Source organism: Arachis duranensis, chromosome 5 (assembly GCF_000817695.3).
Source record: "Arachis duranensis cultivar V14167 chromosome 5, aradu.V14167.gnm2.J7QH, whole genome shotgun sequence".
NCBI classification, from domain to species: domain Eukaryota; kingdom Viridiplantae; phylum Streptophyta; class Magnoliopsida; order Fabales; family Fabaceae; genus Arachis; species Arachis duranensis.
The window spans coordinates 2,130,711-2,152,813 of NC_029776.3; the positions used below are offsets into that span (position 1 = coordinate 2,130,711).

The following is a 22,103-nucleotide window of genomic DNA, read 5'->3' on the forward strand; positions in this document are numbered from 1 at the left end:
TTAGTTTAAAAGTAAAATGTTAGATTTGTTTTTTTTTTTTTAAATATATGTAAGGATAGATTGAAACAAAACATTGATAAAAAATATTAACAGTAATATATGTTTATATTATTTATTTTTAACGGCTTCTCAAAAAACGTTGAAAATTGTGTATTTCCTACTTTCAAGTTTTAGAAGCATATAAATAAATGACTACAAAAATAAAATAAGTATTCATTTTTTTCTAAGAAAATAATTTTTTTTCAAAAAACTTAAATAAACAAGCTCATTTCCTAATTAAATTTATTGCCTACATCAAACTTTTTTTTTTAAAAAGGTGTTGGTTGGTGGATTGATTCAGGTATAATATAATTATTCATGTTTGTCATGACAAATACTTGTTCAAAAAATTCTGAAGTTAGGGATGAAAATCATGAATTCTTATGAGAAATGGGACACAAGTTGTTGGCAAGAGCAATTTGAACTCTATTTCTCTCTAGAATGTAGTTATGACTTATGGTGATGTTAAGAAGTGCATCTTATGTGCATGACATTAGAAACAATTTAATATCTTCCAATTTATTATGTAAAATGGGACTGAGAATTTTACAAACCATTAGTCATTGAAAAAGTTTTTCATTAAAAGAGATTTTTTTTGCCAGTATCCTCTAATTCAACAAGTTAAGGACTAATCCGTCACAAATCTGAGCTCCATTTAAAAGTTTGTCACTGACCAACGAATTGCTATATGCACAATATTTGTTTAAGCGAATGAGTAAACTAACTACTCTACCAACCAAATTGGTTTATTAAAAGAGTTTTTTTTTCACGACCGTGGGCCACAAAGGACCCAGACCCAGAAAACAGAAACCTTATTCCCACCTGAGTTTTATGTAGTAGTGTTTGGACATGAAAGGGCCTAGCGGACCAACAAAAGAAAAGAAACTACCAGGCCCACCAGGCCCATTTGTGTTTTTGTCAAAGTCAAAAGATTTGACTTTCTACTTAGAAGAATGACTATCAAACGGCACCAAAATGAGTGGCGCGTTTTTACCTCCACCGCTTACCTGTTACCATGGATGACGTTCTCCATTGAAATCTTCAGTGCATAACCAAACCAAACGAAGCCAAATTACCAATCTCTCTCTCTTTCGTTGCAGTGTAGCTCTCATATCTGCAAATGGCCGATGCTCTACTTGGAATTGTCGTTGAAAACTTGCACACTTTTCTGCGGGACCAGCTCGCAGCCTTCTATGGTGTTCAATCGCAGATCCAAGAACTATCCAGTAATCTCACTGCAATCCATGCTGTAATTCAAGATGCTGAAGAGAAGCAGATGACAAGCCACTCCGTTAAGGATTAGTTGAACAAACTCTCTGATGCAGCCCACGTGCTCGATGATTTGCTGGATGAGTGTTCAATAAAATTTAACGCTCTGCAAATCCCGCACGGAAATTGTTTTCTTGTTTCAATCTAGAGATGATTTTGTTTCGTGTTGATATCGGTAAGAGGATGAAAGCTATTAGAGATAGGTTCCTCCAGATTGATGAAGAAAGAAGAAGGTTTGAGTTGCAGCCAGGGGTTGTAGAGAGGCTTCAAGAAGATGTGGAATGGCGCCAGACGAGTTCTCTCATCACGGAGTAGAGAATTTATGGTAGACACCAGGACATAGAGACTATTGTGGAGCTTCTTTCAACTGACAATTCGTGCTGGTGCTGGTCATGGTGAAGATCTTGCTGTGAAACTAGAGATTTGAGGTTGGTGGACTTGGAAAAACGACCCTTGCACGATTCGTCTCCAACGACGAAAGGGTAATCAAACACTTTGATTTGAGAATCTGGGTTTGTGTTTCCAATGATTTCAACATGATGAGAATTTTGAAGTCAATTGTAGAATCTGCCACTAAAAAGAACCCAGACCTAATTACTAGGCAAGAAGTGCTAGATTGTTCGTGTGTGGAATGAAGATCAAGGTACATGGGAGAAGTTGAAGTATACCTTGCAATGTGGAAGTGGAACTAATGGTGCTTTTATTTTGGTTACCACTCGACTTGAGAGTGTTGCTTCCATCATGGGAACATTCCTGTTTCATCACTTGTTACCTTTATCTGAGGATAAAAACTGGTTATTGTTCAAACACTATGCATTTGGTCAAGACAGGGAGGAGTGTGCAGAGTTTGTGACTATAGGCAAGGAGATCGTGAAAAAATGTGCAGGTTCGCCTCTTGCGTTTTAGCAATGATGTGAAACAATGGCTCAGTGTGAAGATAAGTAAGTTATGGGATATACATATACCTGAGGGTAATGCTATCATGGGTGCTTTGAGAATTAGCTACTTTAATTTGGATTTGTCTATAAGGCGATGCTTTTCTTTTTGCTCCATTTACCCTCAAGATTTTCAGATTGTGAAGGAACAACTAGTTCACCTTTGGATGGCCAATGGACTCATTAAAGCTAGAGGGAACATGGAGGTTGAGGAAGTTGGTAATGAAGTGTGGGACGAATTATTGGCAGAAACTAGTTATCCAGAAGAGAGATTTCAAAGGGATTTAGATTCTTTAAATTTGAATTTCACTTTAGAGAGTAAGGTGGGATCTTTTATTCTTAAATATTTTTTTTTCATATTTATTTTTGGTTCTACCTATGAAATCAATTGTGAGAGATCACACTTTACTCTTTAAAGTGAAATTCAAACGTTAGAGGATTCAAATCCATACCAATAAAGGTGGAACTACACTAAAAGGTTGTTATCAATTATACTATAAATATAATTGTCAGGTATATTCAAAATCTAATCTACTAACAAATCTATTAAAATTCTTGTTAATTTAAGTATGAATCCCTTGCAAGTACCACTTCTAGCTCTTCACATATAACATATTCATCCTTGTTGAAGAAGACATTGAATAGACCATTTAAAAATATTTGAACCTTAAATTTAAGTCCAAAATAACCTAATTTGAGACAACTCTCAAAACAACATCTAAGATATTTAGATCACTTTAGTTATAATAGAATACTTTTTTTCATTTTTCACTTTTGTGTTAGTTTGTTTCTTCCTTACTTATATCCTGTCACATTGCGGCCTATGTACAAGCCATGAACTACTAAAATTTATTTTCCTCAAATATAGTTTTAATTTTAAATATTCTTATGTAATTCTACATTACTAAAAAATTCGTTTGTCATACTATTATTGAGTTTTAATTATAACTCCTTGGTACGTATTCTTAATCAAACAAATATAATATCGTCGTGTTTAATTTAAGTGATGAAGAATCGACAAAATTTTATATTGTCGTACATAATCCTTCTCTTTTTCTTAATAAAAATGCAGTACAATGTAAATAAATCATAAAATTAAAATTAATTATGTTAGGTGTATATTAAAATTAATTATTAAAGTTAGTGAAAAACGAATATATACATATTGAAATATAAATACATATTAAAAATAAATTAAATTATACACGTATTTATACACAAATATATTAGTGGTTAATTTTGGGAAAACAATAATATTTTTGAATTAAAATTTATTAAATATCAACTACAATAACACAAGATGAAATCAAAGTGAAGCAAAAGCTAAAAGATCTATGTTTAAAGACGAGCTAAGCTCTCAGCGTACTCAAAGGCTCTGTACCACCCCATAACTCCTGGAAAATTAAAAAGATAGCTGGGACTATTTCGGATTGTTTTTAAGCCGAACACATCATAAACGGTATTATTCTTTAATCGCAGAGCAATAACTTTTCCATGTATCTGAAACAACAAAGCCATCTCATCATCTTCACCATCTTTAATGAGATGGAGTATGCTGTATTTCCACGTATTAGGATGATATAGATTATTAAAAACAGTTTTAAGACCTGTACGTCGAAGATCAACGCTGTGCATAAGAACCCACGACCTTGACGAAGAATAATCATCTTCCTTCAACCGGAACACGGGCACACAGAATCCAAAGTCAAATCCAACCAAATTCATGTAACCGCATGCAGGTGCAAGAATGTAACCATATCCATCATAAGCTTCTTTTGAGTTTTCCGGCAAAGTAAAGTAGACAGGGCCACGAACATTAAGATCTTGAGGTCCTGGAGGCAATGGAGGCAAAGGAGGCATGTCAGGCAATGAAGGCAAAGGAGGCATGTCATCCTTCACGCGTTCTTCCTTCAGGTCAAAACGCAGCGTCGTTTTGCTTTTGTTACCGATCCAGTAAACCGAGTCCTTGAAATAAACACCATGTGCAAAATCCATATCTGTGGGAGCCGAGAAGGAAGAACTACGCTGATTCCAGTCACCGGATTCTGAGGAGTAAACCATGGTTTGGTGGCAGTCTTTCTTTGAAGACTTGCCATGAAAAATGCAGATCAGCTTATAACCAAGAAATCGCAAGGGATCAAAAGCCAGAGAGTACTCCGAGGAAGGTGATTTATCAAATGATGGAAAGGGCGAGGGCAAGGGTTTCTTGTCTCCGGTGGTGGGGTTATAGATAAACCTTTTAGTGAATCGGCGGAGAAGCATCAAGCCGTTGCAAGATTGTAATATATTTGAACAATGATCGGGGATTTTGGGACAGAATATGCGGCGACGGCGGCACGGTTTACGAATCTTCTTATTAAAGTAGAAGAATGTTAAGTCACGATGTTGAGGATAGCTGAAGTCGAGATCTAGGAACAAACCCGAGAATCTTGTTCCTTGGACGGTGATGCGGCAGCGAGAGAAGTAAGGGTCAGAGATGAGCGAGAGCCACCGCTTGGAGACACGTTTGAAGGCCATGACATCTCTGAGGGGAAGACGAACAAGGATTTCGGTGAGTAAGGCATCGTGTGTTCCAATTGTTTCAGTTGAAGAAGAGATTAATTTTTTGTTGTGGCTCATGGTTGTTTTTCACTTAGCTTTCAATCTTCGACGAACGTGTTACTGTTTATATATATCAATCACAAATAAGATAGGTAGCTAATAAATTTAAAAGTTTGTTATTTTCTTTTTAAATATCTTAGAAATTTTAAATTTGTTCTGGTTCATGCATGGGTTAATTTCAAGTTCAAAATTTAAAAAGGTAGAACAATTTCATTAATTAGCTAATTAACTTTTAAAATTAAGAAAAAGTATAATCAAACGGTACCAAAATGAGTGGCGCGTTTTTACCTGCAGCCACCGTTTACGTGTTACCATGGATGACGTTCTCCATTGAAATCTTCAGTGCATAACCAAACCAAACCAAATTACCGATATCTCTCTCTCATTCCTTGCAGTGTAGCTCTCATATCTGCAAATGGCCGATGCTCTACTTGGAATTGTCATTGAAAACTTGCACACTTTTCTGCGGGACCAGCTCGCAACCTTCTGTGTTGTTCAATCCCAGATCCAAGAACTATCCAGTAATCTCACTGCAATCCATGATGTAATTCAAGATGCTGAAGAGAAGCAGATAACAAGCCACGCCGTTAAGGATTGGTTGAACAAGCTCTCCGATGCAGCCCACCTGCTCGATGATATGCTGGATGAGTGTTCAATTAAATTCAACGCTCTGCAAATCCCGCACGGATATTGTTTTTCTTGTTTCAATCCGGAGATGATTTTGTTTCGTTTTGATATTGGTAAGAGGATGAAAGCTATTAGAGATAGGTTCCTCCAGATTGATGAAGAAAGAAGAAGGTTTGAGTTGAAGCCAGGGGTTGTAGAGAGGCTTCAAGAAGATGAGGAATGGCGCCAGACGAGTTCTCTCATCACGGAGCAGAGAATTTATGGTAGACAGCAGGAACTAGAGACTATTGTGGAGCTTCTTTCAACGGGTGCTGGTGATGGTGATGGTGAAGATCTTGCTGTGTATCCTATTGTTGGGGTTGGTGGACTTGGAAAAACAACACTTGCTCGATGGGTCTTCAATGACAAAAGGGTAATCTAAAAAGTGTATTATTGAGTTGTGATCAAAGGTACAATATACAAGGGGTATTTATAGGTGGTAAATGAATCAGAGCAATAAAGGCATAGAATCCTACAATAAATATTTAGATATACTAAATAATACTAATTGATCCTAATTGATCTTAATTATATTCTAACAATTTTGATTTAGAATCTGGGTTTGTGTTTCGAATGATTTCAATATGATGAGAATTTTGAAGTCAATTGTAGAATCTGCTACTAAAAAGAACCCGGACCTATTTACTCTAGAAGCGATGCAAAAGAGAGTTCGGGAAGAGTTGCTTGGCAAAAAGTGCTTGATTGTTCTTGATGATGTGTGGAATGAAGATCAAGATAAATGGGAGAAGTTGAAGTATACCCTGCAATGTGGAAGTGGAACTAAAGGTGCTTGGCAAAAAGTGCTTGATTGTTCTTGATGATGTGTGGAATGAAGATCAAGATAAATGGGAGAAGTTGAATTATACCCTGCAATGTGGAAGTGGAACTAAAGGTGCTTCGATTTTGGTTACCACTCGACTTGAAAGTGTTGCTTCCATCATGGGAACATGCCCGTTTCATCACTTGTTACCTTTATCTGAGGATGAAAACTGGTTATTGTTCAAACACTATGCATTTGGTCAAGACAGGGAGGAGCGTGCAGAGCTTGTGACCATAGGCAAGGAGATCGTGAAAAAATGTGCAGGTTCCCCTCTTGCATCCAAAGCACTTGGGAGCCTTTTGCGTTTTAGAAATGATGTGAAACAATGGCTCAGTGTGAAGATAAGTAAGTTATGGGATATACCTGAGGGTAATGCTATCATGGGTGCTTTGAGAATTAGCTACTTTATTTTGGATTTGTCTATAAGGCGATGCTTTTCTTTTTGCACCATTTACCCTCAAGATTTTCAGATTGTGAAGGAACAACTAATTCACCTTTGGATGGCCAATGGACTCATTAAAGCTAGAGGGAACATGGAGGTTGAAGAAGTTGGTAATGAAGTGTGGGATGAATTATGCCAGAAATCATTTTTCCAAGACGTGAGGACTGATTCATCGGGTACAATTACATTCAAGATGCATGATTTATTTCTTGAGCTTGCGCAATCTATAATGGGCGAAGAATGTGTGGTCTCTAAGTCTGCAAACTTGACCAGTTTGACAAGCAGAGTCCATCATGTGAGTTGCTTAGACTTTTATGAAACGTTGAACTTAAATCAAGGTGCCTTGAAGAAAGCTGAATCCTTGAGGACTTTCATTAACCTTTATCCAACGTTAAGCAATTCTCGTGTTTTGCAAGCGATCAGTTCTCTCCGTGCTTGAGCTCTTCTAAGCTCTCAGCACTGAAGAATTTAACACATTTGAGGTACTTAACACTCTATAATAGTTCCATCACAACCTTACCTAAGTCTGTTTCCAGGTTGCAAAAGTTGCAAATTCTTAAGCTTGAAGATTGTGATTATCTTTCCTGTCTACCCAAACAATTAACACAGTTACAAGATCTCAGACATCTTATAGTTAAAAACTGCGAGTCATTGGTAGCACTGCCTCCCAAAATTGGAAATTTGAAGCATCTAAGAACATTAAGTACTTTCATTGTGCATCCAAAGGAAGGGTTTGCTTTGGCAGAGTTACGTGATTTACAACTTGGTGGCAAGCTACATATCAAAGGCCTTGAACATGTTCCTAATGAATGTGATGCTAAAGCTGCTAATTTATCTAGTAAGAAGGACCTGAATTGCTTATACTTATCATGGGGTAGTAATGCTAATTTGCAGTGTAATGATGATGAGAAAGTTCTTGAAGCCCTTGAAGCCCACTCCAATATCAAGAGTTTTGGGATGAAGGGTTATAATGGAACAAAAATGCTCAACTGGATGAATAATATTTCACTTCTCTCCAGGTTAACTAATGTTATATTCTATGACTGCAATAATTGTGAGCAGCTTCCTGCACTTGGTAAATTACCACATTTAACAATTCTTTTTGTATGTGGAATGAGAGATTTGAAGTACATTGATGATGATGCATACGAGGGTGCAGAGGAAAAGGCTTTTAAGTCCTTGAAGAAGCTGACTTTGTTCCGGTTTCCAAATTTGGAGAGGGTGCTGAGAGATGAAAGAGCAGAGATGCTCCCACTTCTTTCTGAATTAAGCATCTCATGTGTCCCCAAATTAAAATTGCCTCACCTTCTATCTGTTCACATCTTCAAATTCAAGGATTGAAGTCTGTATTTGATTATAATGGTAATAAGAGCATTGCTTCCTTCCGTGAACCGATTGTGCGAAATATGCATCGTATTAAGACCCTAAGAATTGAATATTTCTATGAAAAGGTATTACCAGATGAACTCAGCAGCCTCAGCGTACTGCAGGAATTAGTACTTTTTGGTTGTGATGAACTTGAGTCTCTTTCAGAGAATGTGTTGCAAGGTCTGAGTTCTCTTCGAATTTTGAAGATTATGTGCTGTGATAGATTAAATTCCTTGACAGAAGGTATGAGGCACCTAATGCATCTTGAGCGCCTTGAGATTTGGGCTTGTCCAGAGCTGGTAGCTCTGCCAAGTAGCATGAATCAGCTAACTTCCCTTCTTGATGTTACAATACATCCCTTCCCTCCAAATTTTGACTCTATATAATGTAGATTCATTGCCAGAGTGGTTGGGACACATGACTTCTCTTCAACAGTTACACATTGGTTTGTGTCCTGAGTTAAGGTCACTGCCCAGTGGCTTTCGGCACCTGACCAACTTGCAAAAGCTATACATTAATGAGTGCCCGAAGCTTGCAAAGCAATGCAAGAGAGAAGCTGGGGAAGACTGGCAAAACATTGCTCACATCCCACATTTCGAATTGGTTGCAGTGCAGGAAGAGACATTTTGTGGTAAATTCATCTTTGTTTCCTTTCTTCGTTTTCCATTGATTTGTCGCAACTGTCCTTGTAAAATAATATCCGATCTTTTGAATGATATTTCAAACCCTTGTTGCAGAGAAAATTAGTACAAAATGGAATCCAAGGAAGTCAACCAGAGATCAGAGTTATTATCTCACTCCAGATTACGAATTTGACAGAATGGTTGATCAGCTCTGAGTGAAAAGCCAATAGATGGAACCAATATTTGCACATGTCATTGCCATGTTCTGCAACATAAAGAATTTTACTCTGTGGACCAGGCGACCAGCCACTGAAACAATGGTTAGCATTGGCCATTGAGTGGCATAACTCTTTCTGTTTTTACTTTTTTTTTTTATTATTATTTTTAATCTTGAAGAAATGTTTATCTGTTCCAGTAAACGCCAAATGAGTAACTTAGTTACTATGCATTCTTGTTTTAGACAAGTCTAAGAATGTTTGAGCTAAATAGATTTACTAAATTGCATGATTTGAATTTCCGTTCCCTGATATTATTTGTGATTGAGTTATAAGTTGATGGATTATGTTATTGTTTGGTTAGGATATCTTAGATAAATCTTCTTTCTTGTATAGAATAAAAAGCAAGGGCAAAATGAAAAGCTATACCATCTTGCTGATATGACAGATATAGTATGTCGACCATAAGTAAAACCTTTTTCCCTGTTCTATCAAGATTCCAGCATGACATTATTGGATATGGAAGTGCACATATTTGGAGTAGCATTTTGCTGAACAATGCAAAAGCATCGCCTACCTATCATATTCTCCCCCTTAATGAGCAAAGTCGGCTCTTGTGATTGACTTATATCTAATTTAGTTTTTATAGGTTAATATTATATTGATTCTATCATTATGTATAAATTTTGTAGGCTCATCTAGCCGTATACTTTTCAGACTGATCAATTATATAGAAGTTTTCTTTGTTTTTCTTTCATAACCATGACCTATCATTTTCTATGATGATTAGCCATGATTCTTAATAACAAGATACCAAGGTTTGCATCTTTATTTGTTGGTCTCATTCTTACTACTATTAAAATAGTCACAATGATTCAAAAGTTGGACATTGATGAATGTTTCCACCAAACCAATGGAAAGAGTAAACTAAGTTAAACTTAGCTAGCAAACTGAGTAAGGAGATTTGGCCTACAGTACATAAGAATTCAAAGACTTGAGTAGTGTATCAGTATCTCACACTGAAAGTGGGTAGACATAAAGTCAAAGAATAGAAAAATAAGGCAGTACCAATTATATTGACTACCAAAAACAGAGAAACTATCACAAACACTGATCTGATAATGCAAAAATTCATGCGGTTTGAAGAAAATAATCAATTTTTTATTGCACAAGTAATCCTATTAAGTAAAGATTATTCAATAATATTAGGAATACAAAAGCCTAAACCTAAAAGATGCATGATTTATACGTGGAAGTGACTGAGTGAATGGTTAAATCCATAGCAAGTTGGGTGTGCATTGCAAGTGAAGAATGGCATTTATAAGAGCTCACCGAGAGGGTTAACACATTATAAAAATCAATCTCAAAACGAAGACATAATATATGCACCCAAAAAAAAGTAATAATAATGACTTATGTTCTTTGTTCACATGTCGTAACAGTCAAATAAAATAAATTTAAGGCTAACATTCAAAAACCGCAATGGAAGAAATTTGTTCATTCCATATGAGCGACAACGCAATACAAAAATTCTTAGCCTCTATAGAAAAGAGAAAGACGATAATGAATTCTTGTATTCTTAGCTTGGAACCAGAGAAAAGAGAAGGAACAAAGTGAAGTTATATGAGAATGATGAAAGGCTGTTAGGTAACCTTCCTTTAAAAATGATTTTAATATCAAAAGTAGCTAACTGATATACTTTTGAGTAAGAATCTTTGTATGCTTTCTTCAAAGAGCAAGTAGGAATCCCTCTGCAATGGAACTACCCCATAATTTTAATCTTTTCTAATGGTTGATTATCTGAAACGAATGATGGATTAGAGTTGAGAATACATTGAGAGTGGTGTCGTCCTCTTTGTGCAAACCTGTGAATTGGCAATCCAAACTACCCTCTCTAAACTCACAAATTCTTACTTTAATCTCTGAAAATGGCAACCGATGCTTTGCTTGGAATTCTCATTGGAAACTTGAACACTTTTGTCAAGAATGAGATAGCAGCACTTTCGGGTGTTGACTCACAGATCCAAGAGCTGTCTGATAATTTCGAGGCAATCCGTGCATTGTTCCATGATGCTGCAGAGGAGCAATTTACAAGCCATGCCATGAAGGACTGGCTGAAGAAGCTTTCCGATGCTGCGCATGTGTTGGAAGATATCTTGGAAGAATGTTCAATGGAATCCAACCGTCTTCAAAGTGAAGGGTGGTTAGCCTGCTTCCATCCCAAGAATATTTTGTTTCGGCATGCTATCAGCAAGAGGATGAAAGACATGGTCAAGAGGTTCCAGCGTATTGATGATGGTAGGAGAAGGTTTCAGCTGCCTCTGGGAGTCAGACAGAGGCAACAAGAAGATGATGATCTGCAGCAAACTATTTCTGCCATCATGGAGCACCAGATGTATGGAAGAGACCAAGATAAACAGAAGATTGTAGAGTTTCTCACAAAGCACGCCAGTAGCATTGATGGCCTCTCTGTGTATCCCATTGTTGGCATGGCGGGACTTGGAAAAACAACACTTGCTCGTTGGGTCTTTAATGACGAGAGGGTGATCCAGCATTTTGATTTGAGAATTTGGGTTTGTGTTTCCACAAACTTCAATATGATGAGAATTCTACAGTCCATTGTAGAATCCTCCACCGGAGTGAACCCAAACCTCTCCACTTTAGAAGCAATGCAAAACAAAGTCCAACAATTGAGTTTGACCAAATTAGCAAGAAACGAAGCATCAGATGATTAGCATCACAACCGTGTATTATATATCTCTCCATTTTCTCTTTATTTTTAAGACATTTTGTGCCACTTATATTTCTTACTTCATTTGTTCATTTTTTACATGATTTTATAAAACAAAATTACATGATTTAGATTTCCACTCCATTCCATATTATTAGTTCTGTGAGGATGATGTTTTTATTGTACATTTGTTTTTAACTAGCAACTACAATCAGCATTCATCTATTATCTAGTATATTCCTTGCATTACTTCGCTCAAATAATGTGTCTCTTCCTTTTCTAAACAAAGCAAAATATTCTTTACTAATGTACTTCAACGTTGTTCATAAAACTTGCATCCATTTGTAGCATGATACTGTTTGGCTCATTTTACAACCTGAAAATTCTATGTTCAATTATACTGAGAAATCCCTTCATTTTTTTTCATTGAAGCTGAGGTTGCAGCGTAGGCACGAGTCCATGCAATCACACTTGAAGAAAAACGTAGTTTTCCGGTTCTATCAAGATTCCCAACTTGCTTGACCTTTCATGCAATATCTTTATGTTGTTTAGCTAATTTCATATTCGTTTAACTATTTACTCATGAAATGAAGAATACATTATATTTTGTAACATTTGTAGTTAGGCATAGGTGACACAATAAGAAGAGATAGACTGGCAAATAGCTTTGAAGGGCCACTTTGGTCTCTCTTTTAATTTATAAAAAATAATAAATAGATATGATCTGATAGCTCCAAAGAATTTGTTTTTTCTGTTAATTTGAGACTGATGAGAATGGTCATGGGGACCAGGACTTATGGAGGTTTGGAGTTGGAAAGCAAGGAGGATGATATTGTAAATTAATTTAAACATAATTTCAATTACATGTGTTAATTTTATAATAAACCATTCCTATCTTTGATTACAAGAATTAATGGCAAAGATGGAAGTTGCATGTAACACACAAGCATGGTAGGAGCATGTAAGAATTCACCTCTAATCATATATGTATATATGCATACTCACATGGAAGACTTATGTTTACCAAGGTCTGCTTAAAAATACTAAAAAATTGTCACAACCACCCACCAAATGCCTCTGTTCTTGAAAGGTAGGCCTACCCCAATCATTTTTTTATTCTTCTAATTTGTTTTCTAATGGCTGGTTCTTTGGGAGTAATGAGCACGAGATTCCAAAACTATGTTAAAGTGATTCAAATTGCAATTTGTGAAGTTGCATGTTCAACGCATTCACATTCTCACACAAAAACAGTTTCATAATATAATCAACTTGCATGTGCATAGCATTCAATCCAATATCTGAGCTTTCATTCGTTCTAACTTTTCAAATGGCTGAATCTCTACTTCAAATGGTGATTGAAAACTTGCAAGCTTTTGTTCAGGACGAGCTTGCAACTCTTTGGGGAGTCCACTCGCAGATTCAAGAGCTGTCAGGGAACCTTGCTGCAATCCATGCAGTGCTCCAAGATGCTGAAGATAAGCAGATCAGAGAGCGTGCTGTGAAGCTTTGGCTGCAGAAGCTTTCAGATGCAGCACACGTGCTTGATGATATCTTAGATGAATGTTCAATAGAGTCCAACCGTCTACACAGTGAGCAGTGCTTAACTCGTCTTGATCCTGTGACGATTATGTTTCGTCGGGACATCGGTAAGAGGATGAAAGAGATGGTTGACAGGTTTCGTCAAATTGATGAAAAAAGGAGAAGGTTTGAGTTGCGTGGAAGAGTTCTAGAGAGGCAACAAGAAGATGAAGCATGGCGCCAGACATGTTCTGGTATCACTGAGCACAAGATCTATGGAAGGGAGCAAGACACAGAAAATATTGTGGAGTTTCTTTCAAGGAGTGCTGATAGCAGTAACGACCTCTCTGTTTATCCAATTGTTGGCATGGGGGGCCTTGGAAAAACAACACTTGTCCAACGGGTTTACAATGACAACAAGGTAATTAAACATTTCGATCTGAGAATTTGGGTTTGTGTTTCCACTGAATTCAATACCATGAGAATTCTAGAGTCCATTGTGGAATCTACAAGTGGACATAACCCAAACCTCTCTACTTTAGAAGCACTGAAAAACAAAGTTCAAGAAATACTGCTAGGCAAAAGGTATTTACTTGTTCTAGACGATGTGTGGAGCACGGACAAATGGGAGGACTTGAAGTCTGTTTTGCTTTGCGGTGGTGGAACAAAAGGTGCTGCAGTTTTGGTCACTACCCGAGTTGAGAGTGTTGCATCTGTCATGGGAACATGCCCTGCTCATCACTTGTCACCATTATCTGAGGATGACAATTGGTTATTGTTCAAATACCATGAATTTGGATCAGACAAAGTGGAGCGCACAGAGCTTGTGGCAATAGGCAAGGAGATTGTAAAGAAATGTGGTGGTTCCCCTCTTGCATCTAAAGCACTTGGAAGCCTTTTGCACAATAAAAAGGAGGAAATACAGTGGGTGAATGTATTGGAAAGCAAGTTTTGGGACATACTTGAGGATGATGCTATTATTGTACGTGCTTTGAAAATCAGCTACTTCCATTTGAAGTTGTCATTAAGACAATGCTTTGCTTTTTGTGCCATTTTCCCCGAAGATTTTCGAATGGAAAAGGAACAACTTATTCATCTTTGGATGGCCAATGGTTTGATCAAATCCAAAGGGAAGTTGGAGATTGAGGATGTTGGTAATGAGGCTTGGGAGGAATTATGTCAGAGGTCATTTTTCCAAGAAGTTGAGATTGATGAATTGGGAAGAACTACATTCAAGATGCATGATTTATTTCATGAACTTGCCCAATCCATAATGGGAGAAGAGTGCAGAGTTTATGATGAGTCTGCAAGCTTGACCAATTTGTCTACAAGGGTCCACCATGTCACTTGTTTAAAACCAGAGTCGGAGGTAAACATGGATCCTTTCAAGAAAGCTGAATCCTTGAGGAGTATGATTAATCTTCTTCCATTAGATGATCATCACAATCTTCGTGGGTTGCCACCATTCTATTCTCTCCGTGCACTACGTACAAATGCTTCTCAACTCTCAGCACTGAAGAGTTTAACGCATTTGAGGTACCTGAATCTGCGTAGGAGTGGTATCACAACACTGCCTGAATGTGTTTCGCGGTTACAAAAATTGCAGATTCTGAAGTTAGAAGACTGTCTAAATCTTTCTTGTTTGCCCAAACACTTAACACAATTGAAGGATCTTAGACATCTCCTAATTGAAGAGTGTCATTCATTAGTAGAGATGCCTCCGAATATCGGCGAGTTGAAATGTTTGAGAACATTGAATCTTTTTATTGTGGATAAAAAGGAAGGGCATGGGTTATCAGAGTTGCGTAATTTACAGCTTGGAGGCAAACTACGCATCAAGGGGCTTGAAAATGTCTTAAATGAGGGTGATGCTAGAGATGCTAATTTGAGTGCTAAGAAGAACTTGGAAAAGTTATACCTGTCATGGGACTCCTCTGATTCAAGGCGTGTTGCCAATGCTGAGAGAATACTTGAAGCCCTTGAGCCTCCCTCCAATCTCAAGAGTTTTGGGATGAATGGTTACAGCGGAGTAGAGTTGCCTAGCTGGATGCAAAATACTTCAATTCTTTCCAGCTTAGTTATGGTGATACTCTATGATTGCAAGAACTGCAAGCACCTTCCCCCGCTTGGTAAACTACCACATTTAACCGTTCTTTATGTATCTGGAATGAAAGATGTGAAGTGCATCGATGAGGAATCGTATGATGGCGTGGATGAGAAGGCATTCAAATCGTTGAAGGACCTGACCTTTAATTTAGAAAGAACTGGAAGCATTTCTACTCTTTTGTCTTGTACCATCCCTTCCAAGTTTGAAAGGGATGGTACAAGACAAAAGAGTAGAAATGCTTCCAGTTCTTTCTAAATTAAAGGTCAGGTACTTCAACGACTTAAAAGCCTTCTGATTCACGCCATCATAAGAGTCATCATCAATGTACTTCACATCTTTCATTCCAGATACATAAAGAACAGTTAAATGTGGTAATTTACCCAGCGGAGGAAGGTGCTTGCAGTTCTTGCAATCATAGAGTATCACCATAACTAAGCTGGAAAGAATTGAAGTATTTTGCATCCAGCTAGGCAACTCTACTCCGCTGTAACCATTCATCCCAAAACTCTTGAGATTGGAGGGAGGCTCAAGGGCTTCAAGTATTCTCTCAGCATTGGCAACACGCCTTGAATCAGAGGAGTCCCATGACAGGTATAACTTTTCCAAGTTCTTCTTAGCACTCAAATTAGCATCTCTAGCATCACCCTCATTTAAGACATTTTCAAGCCCCTTGATGCGTAGTTTGCCTCCAAGCTGTAAATCACGCAACTCTGATAACCCATGCCCTTCCTTTTTATCCACAATAAAAAGATTCAATGTTCTCAAACATTTCAACTCGCCGATATTCGAAGGCATCTCTACTAATGAATGACACTCTTCAATTAGGAGATGTCTAAGATCCTTCAATTGTGTTAAGTGTTTGGGCAAACAAGAAAGATTTAGACAGTCTTCTAACTTCAGAATCTGCAATTTTTGTAACCTCGAAACACATTCAGGCAGTGTTGTGATACCGCTCCTACGCAGATTTAGGTACCTCAAATGCGTTAAACTCTTCAGTGCTGAGAGTTGAGAAGCATTCGTACGTAGTGCACGGAGAGAATTGAATGGTGGCAAACCACAAAGATTGTGATCATCTAATGGAAGAAGATTAATCATACTCCTCAAGGACTCAGCTTTCTTGAAGGGATCCATGTTTACCTCCGCCTCTGGTTTTAAACAAGTGACATGGTGGACCCTTGTAGACAAATTGGTCAAGCTTGCAGACTCATCATAAACTCTGCACTCTTCTCCCATTATAGATTGGGCAAGTTCATGAAATAAATCATGCATCTTGAATGTAGTTCTTCCCAATTCATCAATCTCAACTTCTTGGAAAAATGACCTCTGACATAATTCCTCCCAAGCCTCATTACCAACATCCTCAATCTCCAACCTCCCTTTGGATTTGATCAAGCCATTGGCAATCCAAAGATGAATAAGTTGCTCCTTTTCCATTCGAAAATCTTCGGGGAAAATGGCACAAAAAGCAAAGCATTGTCTTAATGACAACTTCAAATTGAAGTAGCTGATTTTCAAAGCACGTACAATAATAGCATCATCCTCAAGTATGTCCCAAAACTTACTCTCCAATACATTCACCCACTGTATTTCCTCCTTTTTATTGCGCAAAAGGCTTCCAAGTGCTTTAGATGCAAGAGGGGAACCACCACATTTCTTTACAATCTCCTTGCCTATTGCCACAAGCTCTGTGCGCTCCACTTTGTCTGATCCAAATGCATGGTATTTGAACAATAACCAATTGTCATCCTCCGATAATGGTGACAAGCGATGAGCAGGGCATGTTCCCATGACAGATGCAACACTCTCAACTCGGGTAGTAACCAAAACTGCAGCACCTTTTGTTCCACCTCCGCAAAGCAAAACAGACTTCAAGTCCTCCCATTTGTCCGTGCTCCACATATCGTCTAGAACAAGTAAATACCTTTTGCCTAGCAGTATTTCTTGAACTTTGTTTTTCAGTGCTTCTAAAGTAGATAGGTTCGGGTTATGTCCACTTGTAGATTCCACAATGGACTCTAGAATTCTCATGGTATTGAATTCAGTGGAAACACAAACCCAAATTCTCATATGGAAATGTTCAATTACCTTCTTGTCGTTGTAAACCCATCGGACAAGTGTTGTTTTTCCAAGGCCACCCATGCCAACAATTGGATAAACAGAGAGGTCGTTACTGCTATCAGCACTCCTTGAAAGAAACTCCAGAATATTTTCTGTGTCTTGCTCCCTTCCATAGATGTTGTGCTCAGTGATACCAGAACATGTCTGGCGCCATGCTTCATCTTCTTGTTGCCTCTCTGGAACTCTTCCACGCAATTCAAACCTTCTCCTTTCTTCATCAATTTGACGAAACCTGTCAACCATCTCTTTCATCCTCTTACCGATGTCCCGACGAAACATAATTGTCACAGGATCAAGACGAGTTAAGCACTGCTCACTGTGTAGACGATTGGACTCTATTGAACATTCATCTAAGATATCATCAAGCACGTGTGCTGCATCTGAAAGCTTCTGCAGCCAAAGCTTCACAGCACGCTCTCTGATCTGCTTCTCTTCAGCATCTTGGACCACTGCATGGATTGCAGCAAGGTTCCCTGACAGCTCTTGAATCTGAGAGTGGACGCCCCAAAGAGTTGCAAGCTCGTCCTGAACAAAAGCTTGCAAGTTTTCAATCACCATTTGAAGTAGAGATTCAGCCATTTGAAAAGCTAGAACGAATGAAAGCTCAGATATTGGACTGAATGCTATGCACATGCAAGTTGACTATATTATGACACTGGTTTGGTGTTGCAGTAAGAGGAAGGTAGATAGATCTACTATTATTAAACTGTGTTTGTGGGAGAATGTGAATGCGTCGAACATGCAACTTCACAAATTGCAATTTGAATCACTTTAACATAGTTTTGGAATCTTGTGCTCATTACTCCCAAAGAACCAGCCACTAGAAAACAAATTAGAAGAATAAAAAAATGATTGGGGTAGGCCTACGTTTCAAGAACAGAGGCATTTGGTGGGTGGTTGTGACAATTTTTTAGTATTTCTAAGCAGACCTTGGTAAACATAAGTCTTCCATGTGAGTATGCATATATACATATATGATTAGAGGTGAATTCTTACATGCTCCTACCATGTTTGTGTGTTACATGCAATTTTCATCTTTGCCATTAATTCTTGTAATCAAAGATCGGAATGGTTTATTATAAAATTAACACATGTAATTATGAAATTATGTTTAAATTAATTTACAATATCATCCTCCTTGCTTTCCAACTCCAAACCTCCATAAGTCCTGGCCCCCATGACCATTCTCATCAGTCTCAAATTAACAGAAAAGACAAATTCTTTGGAGCTATCAGATCATATCTATTTATTATTTTTTATAAATTAAAAGAGAGAACAAAGTGACCCCTCAAAGCTATTTGCCATTTTATCTCTTCTTGTTGTGCCATCTAAGCCTAATTCTTTACATTCCCGCATTTCCCTTCCTTCCTATTACCTCAATTTAGTATACTACCAAAGACAATATTCACTACAAATGATTACAAAATATAATGTATTCTTTATTTCATGAGTATTAGTTAAACGAATATGAAATTAGCTAAAGTTCCAACGTAGTATGTTGTCTAATAAGGTCAATGGAAAACACACACCAGAGCCACTTTGCTTGAGGGGCAGAATATGAGAAGGTGGTACTTCAATGCAAAACTAACAGCAAAACACTTCTTCAAATATGTGAACTTGAATATGAAAGTTCAAGCAAGTTGGGAATCTTGATAGAAGCGGAAACTACTTTCTTCAAGTGTGATTGCATGGACTCATGCCTACGCTGCAACCTCAGCTTCAATGAAAAAAAAATGAAGAGATTTCTCAGTATGATTGAACATAGAATTTTCAGGTTGTAGAATAAGCCAAAGAGTATCATGCTAAAATGGATGCAAGTTTTATGAACAACGTTGAAGTTCAATTTTGCCATAATTGGTCATAGTAAAGAGGGTTATATGCGTGTGGAAACACAAACTTTATCATTAGTAAAGAATATTTTGATTTGTTTAAAAAGGAAGAGAAATATTTTGATTTGTTTAAAAAGGAAGAGACACATTATTTGAACGAAGTAATGCGAGGAATATACTAGATAATAGATGAATGCTGATTGTAGTTGCTAGTTGAAAACAAATACACAATAAAAACATGTAATTTTGTTTTATAAAATCATGTAAAAAGGGAACAAATGATGTAAGAAATACAAGTGGCACAGACTGTATTAAAAATAAAGAGAGAATGGAGAGATATATAGTACACGGTTGTGATGCTAATCTACTTTGCTTCGTTGCTTGCTACATCTACATGTTCACTTCTGATTCAGAGATCTTCAACAATTTGGTCAAACTCAAATTTTAGAGATCGAGAACGAGTATTAATCTTCATCGTGTTCCATCTACATTTGAATAGATCTGCAAGCAAGAAGTGATCAATTATTTGAAAGGCTATTAGAAAAAACACAAATTGAGCAGTGATAAAGAAAGAAACTGAAGTGAATTGATTTACCGGATGTGAGAGACGTGAGCAATGTATGGCCAATCTAACAAATGGAATGAAAGAGATTGAAGGAGTGGCAACTTCAATCCTTAATTCCGAAACAAGTGGGAGCATCTCAACTCCTTCGTCCCTTACATTCCTCTCTAACTTTGGCAACCCTAACAAATTTAGTTTCTTCATCATATGAGTCTTCATCGATGTACTTCACATCTTTCATTCCCCGTACATAAAGACTCGTTAAATGTGGTAATTTACCAAGTGGAGGAATCTGCTCACAGTTTCTGAAATCAAGGTCAAGGAGTATAACAGTAACTAAGCTTGAAAAGATGTTAGTATTTGCCATCCAACTAGGAAATTGCAATCCCCTGTAAGCTTGAATTCCGAAATTCTTGAGATTAGGGGGACTCTTTCAGGATTAATACATATTGAATTAGAATCAGAATTCCAAGACAAATATAGGCAACTCAGCTCTTTCTGACTCATCAAATTAGCCTCTCTAGCATCGCATTTACTCAGGACATTCTCGAGGCCTTTAATGTGTAGTCTTCCTCCAAGCTGTAAATCATGTAACTCTAAAAATAATAATTATTTTAATATAAAAATAAAATAAAAATATTTATGATAAAGTAAAAATAATAACAAATAGTTATTGTTTCTTTTTAATTCTAATAATTCAATAGTCTGATCGATTCGATCACCGGTTTAATTCTGACATTTATAATGAAAATTACAGTCAGACTTTTACATGATATAAGATTCATTTAGTTTTGCTTATTAATGTTTTCTTTCGTCAATGTTAATGATAATTATTTATACACATTAAATATTCAAACTTTCTTATTTTATATAAATATAAACGAAAAATTATCTGAGTCAAAAAAGTCAAAATAATAAACAAAAAGCACACTTAGATTATTTTTCTTTTTGTGAATTCTAAAACAAACATGTTCCACTAGCGTTTATTGCCACTAGTTGCGATTTTTGTCATAAAATCTTCTAAAATATTTTAACATACAAATTATTATCAAGTTAAAAATTGTCAAACAAATCGATAAGTGCATCATCAATTCAAAAATAATAATTCATGTAATAACTTTATCTAAATTCAATACTAACTTTACATTCGAAGTAGATATGCAAGATAATATCTACATTATAATTTAATTTTTCAAATGACAAAATTAATTTCAGTACAAAATACTATCTCAAGTGAGTTTTTTTACTTGATAAAATATTTAATATAACATCATGTTGACAAATAAGTTAATAAATAACTAAATAATTAATTTAAAATTATTTTTAATAATTATAAAAATGACACAATACTAAAATTTAACTATAAATACAATTTTTACTCATAGACTAAAATTCAAAAAAGAGACTTCTACTCCACAGGCTCCAACAAGCAAGGAGAGTGGTTTCTTTGAGTATCTAATATCACAAACATAACTATAATAACTCTAACAAGTTAATCTTAATATTAATTGATATAAAAGAATTTATATACTAAAAAATTTTAAATTCTATCTTACCCTAATCTTAAACTTTTTTGATTTATTAATACTTATAATTATAAATATGATAAAAATTAAAGATATAAGTAATTATCAAAATAAAAAATTACTTTAATGTGTTAATAATTGATAATATTTGTAGCCTATTTTAATAGAATTTTGGAATAATACTAACATAAGAGAGTATATTTGATAGAATATAATAGAGTTGGAACAAAAGAAGAATAGTGAAATTAATTGAAATAAAAATGTATAAAATTATTGTTAAAGAGGTGATATGAGAGAGGGAAAATCAGCAGAATAGTGACTGAGAGATTCTGAAGTAATGTAATAACGTGTGTATTGCTGAATTGAAGGGTTTTCTGTGCCGTTGGAGTAGAAGAAAAAGAAAGAAAAGTTATGGGCTTAGCCCATCTGTGTTGTTGTTTTTTTGTTTTTTATTTTAAGTCTCTACATTGACCCTCGCCTAATCTCAAGAATTTTGGGATGGTTATAGGGGATCACAATTCCCTGGTTGGATGAGAAATATTAGCATGTTTTCAAGCTTAGTCAAAGTCATACTCTATGATTGCAACAACTGTGAGCAGGTTCCTCCACTTGGTAAATTACCACATTTGACAAGTCTTTCGGTATCTGATATGAAAAATGTGAAGTACGTCTATGAAGACTCGTATGATGGAGTGAAGGAGAAGGTCTTTAAGTCTCTATAGTATTTATTTTGA

General features: G+C 36.4%; 2 protein-coding genes, 1 long non-coding RNA gene and 2 pseudogenes across 3 annotated transcripts; 3 read left to right on the forward strand and 2 right to left on the reverse strand.

Annotated features, from left to right (window-relative positions):
• The first annotated feature begins 1,458 nt into the window (after window positions 1-1,458).
• LOC110281844 (putative disease resistance protein RGA3) lies at window positions 1,459-2,533 on the forward strand (annotated as a pseudogene).
• Window positions 2,534-5,137: 2,604 nt separating this feature from the next.
• LOC107487001 (putative disease resistance protein RGA1) lies at window positions 5,138-9,627 on the forward strand (annotated as a pseudogene).
• A 3,398-nt stretch (window positions 9,628-13,025) lies between these two features.
• Window positions 13,026-15,589, forward strand: LOC127747420 (putative disease resistance protein RGA4). Its single transcript, XM_052261257.1, has one exon. It carries the CDS (start codon window positions 13,037-13,039, stop codon window positions 15,587-15,589), a length of 2,553 nt encoding a protein of 850 aa, XP_052117217.1. The 5' UTR covers window positions 13,026-13,036.
• Window positions 15,590-15,598: 9 nt separating this feature from the next.
• On the reverse strand, window positions 15,599-18,397 carry LOC107486997 (putative disease resistance protein RGA3; the record flags this gene model as incomplete). Its single annotated transcript, XM_016107581.3, has 1 exon — window positions 15,599-18,397. A coding segment is annotated over exon 1 (2,487 nt), but the record flags the coding sequence as incomplete, so codon positions are not given.
• Window positions 18,398-18,594: 197 nt separating this feature from the next.
• LOC127747520 (uncharacterized) lies at window positions 18,595-20,432 on the reverse strand. The gene is made up of 3 exons (XR_008009395.1): window positions 19,877-20,432; window positions 19,629-19,782; window positions 18,595-19,169 (listed from the first exon to the last, which is right to left on the reverse strand). It is a non-coding gene; the product is annotated as an uncharacterized LOC127747520 (long non-coding RNA).
• Between the last annotated feature and the right edge of the window lie 1,671 nt (window positions 20,433-22,103).

Bases quoted from the DNA above. Each gene is read 5' to 3' on its own strand.
- LOC127747420 (XM_052261257.1), top strand. From the start codon at position 13,037: ATGGCTGAATCTCTACTTCAAATGGTGATTGAAAACTTGCAAGCTTTT.